Below are 13590 nucleotides of genomic sequence, written 5' to 3' on the forward strand. Positions count from 1 at the left end.
ATAAAAATGAGGTGCCTGAACTCATATCTTGATAAATGGTAAAATTCTTCTCCCGTCCCCCCTCTGATCTTGAGCTTCCCTCTCATCTCCATTGGAAATGGCATGTGAACTGCTTGTTCCAAACCCGGAGGAGCAAAGGTAATTTATGTCAGCAGAGCCTTGTCAAAACTGCTCTGATCAAAAGCTGACAGCGCTCCACACCTGGGCAGGCAGTTACAGTGAAGGGAAGCAAGGTTTATCTAGTGCTCTGGCCTGGGTGGGCTGGACTCCAGGCAAATCTCAGAGGAGTTAGCCCCCTCATCCCTGGTGGTCTGATGCCCCTATACACCAGCTTATGCCCAGGAAGGGAGCTTGGGCAGACCTAGAGTGTCAGAGTCAGTGCCAATCTCCAGGGACAGTGTAGCCCAGCCAGACCCTACGATGTCACATGGAGGGGAGTGTGGGAATGGGGCGGCAGGAGGGGCTGCTGTTCTCAAAAATCCTTAAGGTCCCTTCTAGGTTTATCTGTTTACCACCAGGAGGCACAGCGTAGAAATGACAACCCTAGACTCCTGGGGTTGGGGGGAGTATGGTGTTTCCAGATTGGTCCTGACTGCCACGTGGGCCTCTCATAATTGGCTAGCTGGACAGTGAAGTCCATCACCACTCTGGCTTTATTCAAGGGCACCTCCACAAACACTCACACCCCTTAACTGACTGTGTCCAGGAAGATGTGTTGTCTCTCTCTCCAGGGACTGACCTGAGTGTAAACTGCCCCAGCAGGGAGCTGAGTCTCCTGTCGACCTGAAGCGTGCCTAGTTCTCCTGGGAGTGAGATTGATGGCGCCTGCTCTGGGAAGGGGATGGGGCCATGCCCAGCTGCCCAGCTCTCCAGGTGCTGACGTGTGGTGCATCCCAGAGCTGCTCAGGTTTCCCCTGGGGGCTGCCCCAGTGGCTGAGCTAGCATCCCAGGCATCCTCAGGCTAAATAAGGAGACTGTGTGGGTCAGGGAATGGGGGCTGGGGTCCCCGGGGGCTTGGGTCAACCACACCAAAGAAGGCAAGGAGGGGAGCCATGTATAAAACCTGGGCCTGGGGCTGAACACCTACCGGCACCCTGGCCCTGCCGTTTGGAAGGGCATGCCGCCTGTCACCCAGCAGGGTGAAGTTGAGCCCTCACAGCGAGTCTAGATCTTCAGGTCAGCCTAGACACTCTCACACAGGGAAAAGGCTGAAGTTCAGAATATCTGTGTCAGCCTAGAACTCTTTGTTTGTTTCCTGCTCCCCAGATGTCCAAAGCGGCTCCTGCCAGAAAACCAGCAGCTGTGTTCTGCTCCGCTGCAGCCCCTCCCTATGGACGTTCGCAGGATATCAACGACCTCCAGGTTCAGAAAGCAGCCATTCGCATCCAGGCCTCTTACCAGGCCCACAGGTAAGGGGGAGCTCTGGCGAACCACTGGAGGAAGGGAGCTGGAGCTGCAGAACACTCACAACTGCATTTGGGGGATGGCGTAGACTGAATACTGTATTTGGGGGGTGAGGGGAAACTGATGCTGAAGCTGAAACTCCAATACTTTGGCCACCTGATGCGAAGACCTGATTCATTGGAAAAGACCCTGATCCTGGGAAACATTGAAGGTGGGAGGAGAATGGAAGGGTGGTTGGATGGTATCACCAACTAGATGGACACGAGTTTGAGTAAGCTCCAGGAGTTGGTGATGGACAGGGAAGTCTGGCGCTGCTGCAGTCCATGGGGCTGCAAAGAGTCGGACACGTCTGAGTGACTGAACTGATACTGAGAACACTGTCATGTACCTGTATGGTCACTGGACTTAGAGTAGAGCGGTTTCTGAGGGGTGGAGGGGTGGCTGCCAGAATAGACAATTTTACTAACAATTTAGGAGCAGCTGCCTTCCCTACCCACCCCCACACGTTTAAGGGTCTAGTGGGCTGGGTGGTGGTGGGGAGAAAGGGATGCTGTACGGATGGACAGGGCTGCAGGTGGGCCCGGGCAGTGTCATGAGAGCTTGGGGCCCTGACCTGGACGGTGTGGGTAGGTCCTGGAAGGAGCTGCGCGAGAAGGGGCCACCGAGAGTGTTGGAGCCGCTGAAGGACCTGGTGCTGCTGATGGAGGGCAGCGCGGCAAAGCTGATTTGCTGCGTTTCGGCTTTCTCGGACCTATTCACCCACTGGGGCAAGGACCGCAAGGAGCTGCGCGACGGGCCCAAGTGTCGTTATGTCTTCAAGGACCCTGACATAGTGGCACTGGTGGTGCACGATGGCGAGCTGGCAGATCTGAACCAGTACAGCATCAACGTAACCAACCCCTTCGGCCAGTGCTCCGGCTCGGCGCGCATCCTTGTGGAAGGTACTACGCGCCCTTGGGGGCAGTGTCACCGCACGGAGTACCAGCTGGCGGGCGCCCACAGCCTGGTCTTGCTGCGCTTACCGCTGGGCCTCCCCGAGTCCGCCTGGGGATGTGGCCCAGCCCCCGCACAGCCTGAGCCGCAGACCAGGGCGCAGCGCCGGCCGTGCGCGTACTCCTTTCCTACCCTCAGAATTCCATCCCATCCGGCCTAAGAAGTCCGCTAAGGGCTTCAGTCACGCTATTCCAGGGCCCCAAGGTCACTGAGAGCCAGAAGCAGAGGCAGGGTTAGAGCCCTAGTCTTCTGGCTCTGAGCCCAAGGCAATTTCTGAGGCACCGCTAGATGTGCGAACATTTCCAGATTTTCAGCCCTAGAATCTTTATTGATCCTTCTTCATTAACCTCTGCGAAGGGCGGGATTAGTCCCGCTTGACAGTTGAGGAGATGATGCCCCAGCGAGGTTAAAGACCTGACCAACATCACACAGCGAGCTTAAAACCATCTAGTATTTAGAGACGGGTATTAGCTGGGGAGGTGATGACCTGCCTGCCACATCTCTAGGTCCTTTACTGAGTGGCAGTCCCTCTCCCTTCCTCTAGTTCCAGCGAAGATTCAGAAGGGACCGGATAACACTAAGGCGCGCAAAGGCGCCAAGGTAACACTGATTGCCGAGATCCTGGGTGAGCCTGCGCCCAACGTGGGCTGGGCCAAGAACGGGGAAGACAAGAAGACGACAGGTGAGGGCGGGGACGTGCACAAGGACAGCACTTGGGGCGGGAGCTTGGGCGGGGCGGGGGTCCAGAAACCGGCGGGAGTGGGAAGGGGGCGGGGACCTGGGCGGCGAAGAACGGAGTTCTGTACCCCGGGCGGAACCCGCGTAAACTGACCCCAGGCCCTGCCCTCCCCTTCTTCCCACCTAGAGTGTTCTTTGAGATCGGCAGTACCACCACGACGCTGACTATCCGCCAGGCCACGCCAGAGTACAGCGGCAAGTACGAGGTGTAAGTAGAGAACAGCCTGGGCACGGACCATCCATCGCTCGAGTGGATGCGACCTGAAAGGAATCCTCAGACCCGTCGCCCTGGCCGGAGCCCCGGGTGGGTGGGTCAGACAACCCTCCTTCATCTTGCTTAATAAAGCTGCTCTCTGACCCGCGGCGTCTATTCTGTTCTTTTGAGACGCCATTTCCCCTGCACTTGCACCCACACTTATTCCAGATCAACACACCAAGGTCACAGAAAGTTGGGATCAGAATGTTTGGAGGGTGCCTAGTCCAGTGGTTCATTTTGCAGACAGTGACTCTGAGATATGACTTCTTCTCACTGTCAAAAAGTTCCTGCACTACGAAATCTATCACTCGTCTTGTGTTCTTTTGCATAGCTCAAGCCCCACCTTCTCCTGGGGGATTTGCACTCTGGCCCCGTCCATCTCAAGGCTGGCCGCACTCCCTCAGGTCTCTAGCCTCGCTCTTCCCTGGGACCTGGCTCTCTGCTGTGGCTGATACCCCTGGGCCTTTTCCCAGACAGCTCAGGTCCTAATCTTAAATTCCAATCTCAGTTTCTCAGGCTCCATTCTTCTAATTTGGATCCGGCCCACTCGATTCCTTGGCCCCGTCCCCGTGCTCTCCCATAAATCTCACCTCCTCGCTCTTGGTTAGAAAGCAAGAGGCTAGTTGAGAACTACAATTCCCGGCAGACTCTGCGAAGGAGTTATCGCGAGTTGCGAGAAGACACGTGCGCGGAAGGAGCAAGCAGTAGCGGGCGACAGATCTGGCGAAAGGGGACTAGTGGTAAAGGGAGCTGATGGAGGGGTGGCGAAAGGGTTAGAGGGCAGAGGACGGTAGACCGAGAGCGGCTCGGAGCTCTTGACTGGCTCTCCGCCCTAACGCTCTTGTGTTGGTCCCAAAATCTCTGGCTGCGTGAGGCTAGGATTTATTAGTCAGGTGTGGGGTTCAGAGGGTCAACAATCAGTTCTGCGAATCCAGAGATTCAGTACTTGTCTTCGGTATCCGTGCTCAGGGCTTGGTAGGTTCGGTGTTTGGGACGCTAAGGAAATCTGTCTTTTGATTCAGGGTTCATCACCTAGAGGTTAGTTTTAGGATTCAGTTTCAGCCTGTATATCAGTTCAGTTCAGTCGCTCAGGTTTATTTTAAATTGAATTTGGGATACATTATATACGCATCAGTGTTAGTTCAGTACTTGGGAGCCATTCTTAGGATTGTAGTTAGATATTTGGGACTCAGGGTCTGAGGTTCAATATTCAGGGTTCACTGTTGGGGTACAGGACTTAAGATCTAGAGACAGGATGCAACAATTGGGAATTGATGGGTTTGGAGTTTAGGTTTCTTGAGGTTTGAGATCTGAGAAGGGTGTCTCTTGCTGAGTTTCTGAGTTTGCTGAATCTGTGGCCAGAGGGAAGACTGTTAGGGGTCAAATTGTGGGGTGTGAATTCCAGAATTTGGGTGGATTCATTGTGGGGTTTGAAGGCCAGCTGGAGTCTGGGCTGGGATTTGAGTTGTGTGAAATATATGAGGTGTTGTGTCCTGGGCAGATGCATATTGAACTTTGGATTTACATCCTTAGAGAGGGCTAAGTGTTACTATTTGGGGTTTGGGGCCTAATTAGGGTATGAATCAGGTTCCTGGGTTGAGTTGTGAGATCTGAGCCTGACTTCTCTGTTGGGATTTGAGGTTTAGGTAGCAATCGCCATCATGCTCAAAGCTGTGATCCTGATTGGAGGCCCTCAAAAGGGTGAGGAGCCAGGGGAATGAGGGGAGGAGGTTGGGCTGAAGTGGTTGACTGGGTGGGTGCAGAGGAAAGCAGGAAGCTGAAATGTGCTTCTTTCTCTTCTCCCAGGGACTCGCTTCAGGCCTTTGTCATTTGAGGTGCCCAAACCCCTGTTTCCTGTGGCGGGGGTGCCTATGATCCAGCACCATATTGAGGCTTGTGCCCAGGTAACCCCATAGGCTCCCCTCTCCCACTTCACTTCCTGCTCATCTCCTTCATGCCATATTTCCCCCTTTTCCAACCATGACTTTCCCACAAGGCATAACTTCAGGGACCACCATTTACAAATGAAAACGTGGATGTTGCCCCCTGGAGTTGTTCTGTACAGCTGCCCTCCTGCCCTAACCTAGTCTCTCATCTGGCCTCGTGCTCAGATTCCACTCCTATTTTTAAAGCATGGAATGTGAGATCAGGCAAAAATCTTAGAGACAATTTAACGCTGTAGCTGGGGGAACCTTAATGATAGCAAAGCACAGAACTCATACCTTTGCTCACTGAGGAGCTAATTTCTTTATTGCTTTTGGTATTGAAGCAGGCAGGGTTTTATTTGAATCTAGTTTCTACCTGCTATAAGGACATGAGCAAATTTCCCAGTCTTTCTGAGCCTTAGTTTCCTTATTTGTAAAAACAGAGATGATTAAACCTGCATTGTGAGGTGGCAAAGCTTGCAGTTGTGTTTGTAAAGTGCCTAGTATGCTGCTGCTGCTGCTGCTAAGTTGCTTCAGTTGCGTCCGAGTCCGACTCTGTGTGACCCCATAGACTGCAGCCCACCAGGCTTCGCCATCCCTGGGATTCTCCAGGCAAGAACACTGGAGTGGGTTGCCATTTCCTTCTCCAACGCATGAAAGTGAAAAGTGAAAATGAAGTTGCTTAGTTGTGTCAACTCCTAGCGACCCCATAGACTGCAGCCTACCAGGCTCCTCTGTCCATGGGATTTGCCAGGCAAGAGTACTGGAGTGGGGTGCCATCGCCTTCTCTGCTAGTATAGTATAGGCGCTTGATAAATTATATCCTCATCTCAGGCTCAGATTGACAGATGATAAATATTGGGGTGGGGGAATGAATGGGTTATTTAATACAGCTTGGTAGGCAAAATCTTCCCTAGGGTGAGCCCCAATTCAGATGTGAGAGGGCAGGAGATAATAGAATAATAAAAGATTAAAACATCAGGGACTGAGAGTTTCTCCAAACTTCCTCATCGTCCAGAGGAGGAAACAGGCCAGAGTGGTAAAGTGAGTGCCCAGGGGCCTCACAGCTGAGAAGGAAACTGTGGTCTCCAGACTTCGTGGCCAGCACCAGGGATTACTCCCCGTTTTAATTCTTTCCTATCAGATATTTTTTTCTTCCAACCTCTTCCTTTGTGCCCAGGTCCCTGGGATGCAGGAGATTCTGCTCATTGGCTTCTACCAGCCTGATGAGCCCCTTACCCGGTTCCTGGAAGCTGCCCAGCAGGAGTTTAACCTTCCCATCAGGTGTTTGTGCCCATGGGTGGTGTGGGGGTTGGGGGGCAGTGCCCTAAACTTCTGGTTCTCGGGAGTGGGGTCCATCCACTGGACTTCACCCTCGCACACTAGGAGGATTCTTACTGGGGCATCTGTGAATCCCTGAGTTTATTTTCTCTGTGAACCGCGGAAAGGTGTACCTCAGAGCAGGAGGAGTCAGGTACCCAGGCTCCTCATATCTGTCTCTTCTGATCTCACTGAGTTGGCCCTGGGGTCCTTGGGGACAGGTACCTGCAGGAATTTGCCCCCCTGGGTACAGGGGGTGGTCTCTACCATTTCCGGGACCAGATCCTGGCTGGAGGCCCTGAAGCCTTCTTCGTGCTCAACGCTGACGTCTGCTCCGACTTCCCCTTGAGCGCTATGTTGGATGTCCACAGACACCAGCCACACCCTTTCTTGCTCCTTGGCACCACGGTGAGGGGACCCCAGGGGGTGCTGGAAGGTGCCAAGGGGGTGTGATCCAGAAATGTTTCTGGAATGCAGGGTGTCGGGGAGGCAGCCCAGGGGCTTGGACTGGGAACGGGCATCAGGAGGGAGTTGTGCCAGAAACCCCAGGAGCAGTGGAGGTGGCGGTGGAGATCCCAAGCCCTTTGGCTGCTCAGCCGCAGGGAGCGGGTGAGGGGGTGGCAGCAGCTGTCAGTTCTCACTGTTGCTGAAGCCCTGTCTGCCGTGGAGGTGTGTGCCAGGTGCTATAGGAGAGGGAAGGAAAGACAGAGGAAAGAGACCCTGCTGCTCTGGAGCTAGCAGGTCACTGTCTCGGTGTGTCTGTCTTTCAGGCTAACAGGACACAGTCCCTCAACTATGGCTGCATTGTGGAGAATCCACAGACGCATGAGGTGAGAGCAGAGAGGGGGCTGGCCGGTGCTTGCTCTGGGAATGAGAACATGGTGATGAGTGAATGAGGCATGAGATAGGAGATGGGCGTGGGAGGAGGGAGTGAAGGGCCTGTGTGTGTCATCATTCTCCAACCACTCCACCTCTGGAAATGCTGCACCACTTTGGGGTGGCCCCACTCTTGTCAAACAAGTAGGGCATGTCCTCGGTCGTTCATCTTGTACCCCTTCTAGAGGGATTGCGAGAGTGAAGGCGTCACAGTAGATAAATGATTGGGGTGTTGTGAGAGCACAAAAAGAGGCCCAACCCAGCCTTGCCTGGCTGGGAGAGGGGAGGGCTACCTGGAGAAGATCTGTTTAGATGAAGGAGACGGGAAGGCATTGCATATGGAGGGACCGGCATGTGCAAAGGCCCGGAGGCAGGAAGCCACATAGCGTCTCCAGAATTACGGAAGTCAGAGCACAATCAGCAAGGCAGAGAGTCTCTGTCCTTGTTTGTGAAGCTCCCTGAGCCTTTCACATACCCCTTTTATTTGTTCCAGCTTTAGTATTAAAAATACATGTACACACACACACGCGCATGCATAAATTTTATTTTGAAGTTTTGAGCTAGGCACCAGCTAGGTGTAAGAGAAGTAGAGCTGAAGGACAGTTCCTGTTTCTAAGGATCTCAGACTAGTGGGAAATCCAGCCATCACAAATGATACAAATGCTATGTGAGGTGTGGCCAGAGGTCAGGGGTGCCCGGATCTGAGAAGCCAGCTCTGGGGCAGAGTGGACTCACACTAGGTTTTGAAGGCCTAGTTTTTCAGATAAAGAGATGGGAAGGGGGATTCCCGGAGGAGGTATGCGATAGCATGGAGTTGTATTCCGGAAACACTGGGAAGTGGAGAGGAGAAAGGCATGTAGTTCAGACTTACCTTGAAGGTGAAGGCCAGCAGCCAGGGGCAGTCTGCGTTGCAGGAAGACCACTCTGGCAGCAGGGAGGACCTGGAGCTAAGGGGGTCTTAGAGGTGGTGACAGTGGCCTCTCCTCCCCTAACCCCAGCCTACTCTGTCCTCAGGTCCTGCACTATGTGGAGAAGCCCAGCACGTTTGTCAGTGACATCATCAACTGCGGCATCTACCTCTTTTCCCCGGAAGCCCTGAAACCTCTCCGGGATGTCTTCCAGCGAAATCAGCAGGATGGGCAACTGTGAGGCAGGCCCCATGACCCTGTGACCCCAAGTGCCCCTGGTCACTGACCCCCTGCGCCACCTCCCCCCCAGTCTCTGCAGGCTCCACATCCACCTGCTCACCTTCCTTGTCCTTTTTGTCTCCATTTGTCATCTCCAGCCGAACCTCCCCATCCCTCCCTTCCTAACCTCATTCTGTCCCTCTTCCTTATCCATCTCAGTTCCTCTTCTGTCACTGCCTGCCCACTCCCCTTCTGGTCCATTTCTCTCAAGCCCTGAGTGTCCCAGAGATGCCTTTCTGAACAGACGGCAACACACACACACGGGTGCACACAGGCTTGTGTGTGCGCGCGCACATGTGCACGTGTGTACACCCGTACTCGCAGGCCCAGGCTCCCCCTGGAGCACAGTGCCCTAGAGCCCTGCTCACCATCAACCACAGCCTAGGGTCGTCATCCTAGGCTGGGACCTGCTCCTTCTGTGGATCCCCGTCTTCACTCCCTCCTCCCCTGCCCATCTCCCATCTCATGCCTCATTCACGCATCACCATCTTCTCACTCCCACCCATCTCTCTGCTTTTCTTTCCATCTCTCCTGGCCTCTCTGTTTCTGCTGAGCTGGCATCTCCACCATCTCTCTCTCTCCCTCTCTTTCTGTGACTGTCTCTGCCCTCACCAGCTGCCTTCCTCTGGGGTGAGTCTGTCTGTGTTTCATTCCATCCAGTTGAGAGGGAGGGCGGATGGCGGGGAGAATGGGAAAAGGGGGGAGAACCTAGGTCTGGTCGAACTCCCTCTGGATGTAGGGCAGGATGGGCAGCAGGTCTGTGCCTGGGGACGCAGCAACTCGGGGGGTGGCAGTGGGGAGAGGCCAGTGATGTGTGCAAGGGTGATGGAGAGCTTCCTGAGATGTGAGCATCCCTCTGGAGCAGATCTGACCAGACCTGGAGAGGTGGTGGGATTCACTCTGATTCCTGTCCCCAGGAGATTGTGTTGGCCCCCAGTCGGGCTCAGCTGGGGAACAGATGTCAGCATCTCTCCCTCTGTGCCAGGGAGGACTCTTCAGGCCTATGGCCCGGGGCAGGTACCATCCGCCTGGAGCAGGACGTGTTCTCTGCCCTGGCCGGGCAGGGCCAGATCTACGTGCACCTCACTGATGGGATCTGGAGCCAGATCAAGTCTGCAGGGTATGGGAGCAGCCTCTGATGGAGTGGTTGGGTCATCTGAGACTTTGGAGCAATGGGCGCAGGCCCCGCTGGCCCCTGAGCCCCTGTTCCACTTTCTGGCCCCCAGCTCAGCCCTCTATGCCTCCCGCCTCTATCTGAGCCAGTACCAGCTCACTCACCCAGAACGCCTGGCCAAGCACACGCCAGGGGGTCCACGGATTCGAGGTACCCATCCTGCCCCAATCCCTAACCTTTGCCCCTCAGCCCAGCCCCCCTCCCCTCTGAGCTGTGACTCCCGGTCACTGATCCAGAGGTGAAGTCTTAGCCCCACACTCCCTGAACCAGGTGTGGTTTAGGGGCAGGTGCCCCCAGTCCTTTCTTCTGCTTCTAGGAAATGTTTACATCCACCCAACGGCTAAGGTGGCCCCGTCGGCGGTGGTAAGCAGTGGCCCAACCCAGAGGAAGGGAGGGAGGGAGGTGGCCATCAGGATGGGTGGGGCGGTACAGATTCTCCCGAGCTCAGGGTGGGGTGTCTCCTTCGTGCACGGCTTGTAGGGTGGCCTCAAGCAGGTCCCTTCCCCTTTATCTGTTCTGTGAGGGGACTGGATTTGGGGCCCTCCAAGGCCTATGGTTGTGCTATTCTCCACAGCTGGGCCCCAACGTCTCCATTGGGGAGGGCGTGACCATAGGCGAGGGCGTGCGGCTCCGAGAGAGCATCATCCTCCACGGAGCCACACTGCAGGTAGGCACCCAGGCCCATGCCACCCACGTGGCGCCCCCAGAGGCCAAGCGGAGGGGTGCGCCCCATGGGCTCTGCATCTGGCCCCTCACTCCCTGCTTGCTGTTTGTCAGGAGCACACGTGTGTTCTGCACAGCATCGTGGGCTGGGGGAGCACCGTGGGGCGCTGGGCCCGCGTGGAGGGTACCCCCAATGACCCCAATCCCAACGATCCCCGAGCCCACATGGACAGTGAGAGCCTGTTCAAGGACGGGAAGCTGCTGCCTGCCATCACTATCCTAGGTATGCTTTCCGGGGTGCTTGGCTTCGAGAAACTTCTGCAGGTGATGGCCGTGCCCTGTGGGAGCATTTGTGTGCCTGTGTGTATGTGTGCCTGTGTGTGTATTCCTTGAGCAAACATTTACCCAGTGTCTGCTGTGTGTCAGGTCCTGTGTGAGTCACAGGGGGCACAGATGGGCAGGGAGGGGTCCCCCCCACCCCCAGAGGGTGGTGGCCCCCAGCTCATTGCCCCTCACCTCCCCTCCCCACGGCTTCCCCCTGGTGCCCTGGTCCACACTGCAGGCTGCCGCGTCCGGATCCCTGCCGAGGTGCTCATCCTGAACTCGATTGTTCTGCCACACAAGGAGCTGAGCCGCAGCTTCACCAACCAGATCATCCTCTGAGGGGGCCTGCCAGAAGGCCCCCCTGAACTCCCATCTGCTCCCGTGAGGCTCCTGCCTGCCTGCATGGCCAGCCTCTGTCCAGGCAGGCTCTCCACAGATGCACTTACGGGGAGCAACGTGGGTGGTCGGAGGACTCCCGGCCTCCCTCTCCACTCCCTAATAAACCCGGGTGAACCCTGGAGCCAGCACTGACTCCGCTTGTGCCTGGGCTGGGGGTGATGGTGGAAGGGGGGCAGCTGAGTCAGGCCCCCCCACATTAGCATTTAAATTGGAGTCGTTGCTGCGGGCTCATGAATAATGAATCTGGAGCCCTGGTAAATTTCCCCCTCCTACAGCCTCAGCCTCTCTGCCGCTCTGGAGGAAGGCCCTCCAGGCTCCTAGCCCACAGAACCTGCCTTCACCCCGATGCTGCCTCCCTGTTCCCCTTCACTGGGCCTGGCTCAAGCTCTGGAGTGTAAGAGTTCCAGGGGAAAGGGGGAGGGATTTCGTTTGGCCAGTAGGGTGCAGGCGGCAGGCATGGGAATTGGGCCTGGGAACCCAGGGCCCAAGGTTGGATCACCTGGTGTCCGGTCTCTTTGGTTCCTGCCCAGTCCCGGCCCGCTTTCCACTTTGCCAGCTCCATCTGCTCCCAGCTTGGCTTTTGGCGGGATGGGGGGATTCTCCCCCGCCCGAGGTCGGATCTCTTGTCTTCTAGTCCCTGGCAGGCAGGATGGGCCTGAGCTGCTGCCTTTCTCTCCAGAAGCACAGTGGGAGCTACTCCATTCTGGGAGGGGAGGAGCCCTGGCCACCTCCCACACCCTGGCTCTGCCCTCTTCAGGCCGGTGGATGGGTAGGTGGAGGGTCCTCAGTCTTCCTTCCACATTCCTGAAGCCCCAGAGAAACCCAGCTCTCTCTGGTGTTCACCCGTGACCCCCGTGTGCCCCTCCTGGTGCCCCCCCTTCCCCAGCTGTGGGTGCAGAGCTTAGTTGCCAGATGAGCTGGTAATGATCGTAATCTGCTAATTGAGAGGAATCTAATTACCCGAAGAGACTTGGGTGGGGGGCAGGGCGTGGGTGGGAGGGAGGAGGGGGTCCTGGCAGCCGGCAGGGGTGACAGACAGCAGGGTGCCAGGGCCTTTATCAAAGCCCAGGGTTTCAGAGCTTCGGAGCTGGGCACTTAGAAAGATGTGCTTTCTCAGGGGCTGGGCTGAGGCTGACCTGGGGATTAGGCTAGGTGTGACCTCCCAGCCCCTGGAGGCCCCTGCAGGCTGAGTCAGAGCACCTGTGAAACAACCTGGGGGTTTCAGCACTCCTGATCTACAATACAGTCTGCCTTGACTCAGCCTCTTGCCTCGTTCCCACTCCTGGTCCTTCCAGTCCCTTGCCTCCAGCCCGGACCTTCTGTCGCCTCTGCGTGGGGTCCGCAGGGGGCTGCAGATGGCTCCTCTAGGCTGGGGTCAGCCCCTGAGGGAAGGCCTGGGGGCGGGGGGCCATGGGGCCAGGGGCCCGGTCCCTTCCTCTCCTCCCCCCAGTCCTGACCCTTCTGTTCCGAGTGGTTGGCGGAGGCCATGGCAGCTTCATCATAAATATGATAATTTAATTATTTTCTCAGCAAAACACCGTGAAATCCAATAAGTCTGTGTCAGGCCCTGGCCCCCAGGAACCCCCTCCTGGGCCCAGTGAGGGTGGGGGCAGGGGCAGGGTCAGTGTTAAAAGTGGAGGGGGCTAGTGAAGCTGAGGTCTCTGTGGTGTGCCCCCCACCCCAGGCAGAGCAGGTCACTGTTGTCTGTGTGCTTAGGTGGAGAGGGGGCTTCTAAGGAGAGAAGTTCCATTGCTCTTCACTCTTCAAGCCTAGTCTGTCTGGCAGGGGCCTAGTCCCCCTCCACCCCAAAAAGAACATCCCATGACCCAGAACGTGGGAGTGTCCGGCCTCCTGAGGGGAGAGCGCTGGGTCCCCCTTCACTACCTCCTGGACCTCATTGGCCCTGTAGGGGTAGGAGGGTGCTGGCCCGTGGGGAGAACGGAGGGAACTGGGGTGGGAAGTATGGGATGGGGGGAGAGGGATGCGGGGGAGGGGTGCGCTCCTGCCATTAGCGCTTTTTAAAAAAAAAAAATTCAGTTTCCATAAAAAGATTATTCTGTAAAATCAGCGAGGGGGAGCTAGCTGGGGGCCGAGGGGGGGGGGGGGCGGGGAGGCGGGTCCCTGGCACCAAGCTGGATGGGGTGACAGAGGAGAGCTGGGGACGGGGACTGAGGGGACTGAGCGTGGAGAGAAATTTGGACGGGCTTCAGGAGCCAGCCAGGGGGAGGAGGCCGAGCCAAGAACACAGATTTGGGGGAGGCCGGCCAGGGTGGGGTGCGGCGGGGACCGGGCCTCCTTCCCACCCCCGTCTCCATCCCCTCCCCCTGGCAC

At 56.5% G+C, this 13590-nt stretch overlaps 2 protein-coding genes across 5 annotated transcripts; both read left to right on the plus strand.

The window, feature by feature from the left end:
* The first annotated feature begins 424 nt into the window (after nucleotides 1-424).
* SPEGNB (SPEG neighbor) lies at nucleotides 425-3489 on the plus strand. The gene is made up of 4 exons (XM_027964855.2): nucleotides 425-1409; nucleotides 2035-2345; nucleotides 2942-3079; nucleotides 3263-3489. The coding sequence occupies exons 1-4, from the start codon at nucleotides 1267-1269 to the stop codon at nucleotides 3298-3300; spliced, it is 630 nt and encodes a 209-aa protein (XP_027820656.2). The 5' UTR covers nucleotides 425-1266; the 3' UTR covers nucleotides 3301-3489.
* A 601-nt stretch (nucleotides 3490-4090) lies between these two features.
* On the plus strand, nucleotides 4091-11384 carry GMPPA (GDP-mannose pyrophosphorylase A). 4 transcript variants are annotated; one of them, XM_042244299.1, is made up of 13 exons: nucleotides 4091-4366; nucleotides 5032-5092; nucleotides 5198-5295; nucleotides 6497-6600; nucleotides 6858-7044; nucleotides 7407-7466; nucleotides 8527-8657; nucleotides 9685-9819; nucleotides 9926-10023; nucleotides 10190-10236; nucleotides 10448-10540; nucleotides 10651-10819; nucleotides 11099-11384. In XM_042244299.1, the coding sequence occupies exons 2-13, from the start codon at nucleotides 5053-5055 to the stop codon at nucleotides 11197-11199; spliced, it is 1263 nt and encodes a 420-aa protein (XP_042100233.1). In that variant the 5' UTR covers nucleotides 4091-4366; nucleotides 5032-5052; the 3' UTR covers nucleotides 11200-11384. The 4 variants fall into 4 exon arrangements, with proteins under 4 accessions (XP_042100233.1, XP_027821026.1, XP_060267323.1 ...); XM_027965225.2 differs by having other exon boundaries at nucleotides 4091-4131; XM_060411340.1 differs by having other exon boundaries at nucleotides 10651-11384.
* The last annotated feature ends 2206 nt before the right edge of the window (nucleotides 11385-13590 follow it).

This window comes from Ovis aries, chromosome 2 (assembly GCF_016772045.2).
Source record: "Ovis aries strain OAR_USU_Benz2616 breed Rambouillet chromosome 2, ARS-UI_Ramb_v3.0, whole genome shotgun sequence".
NCBI classification, from domain to species: Eukaryota; Metazoa; Chordata; class Mammalia; order Artiodactyla; family Bovidae; genus Ovis; species Ovis aries.

Coding starts and splice junctions, on each gene's coding strand:
- SPEGNB (XM_027964855.2), top strand. CDS start 1,267: ATGTCCAAAGCGGCTCCTGCCAGAAAACCAGCAGCTGTGTTCTGCTCC. Junction 1,410..2,034: donor GCCTCTTACCAGGCCCACAG/GTAAGGGGGAGC, acceptor CGGTGTGGGTAG/GTCCTGGAAGGAGCTGCGCG. Junction 3,080..3,262: donor GGAAGACAAGAAGACGACAG/GTGAGGGCGGGG, acceptor CTTCCCACCTAG/AGTGTTCTTTGAGATCGGCA.
- GMPPA (XM_060411340.1), top strand. CDS start 5,053: ATGCTCAAAGCTGTGATCCTGATTGGAGGCCCTCAAAAGG. Junction 7,467..8,526: donor AGAATCCACAGACGCATGAG/GTGAGAGCAGAG, acceptor CTCTGTCCTCAG/GTCCTGCACTATGTGGAGAA. Junction 10,237..10,447: donor AGGTGGCCCCGTCGGCGGTG/GTAAGCAGTGGC, acceptor TATTCTCCACAG/CTGGGCCCCAACGTCTCCAT.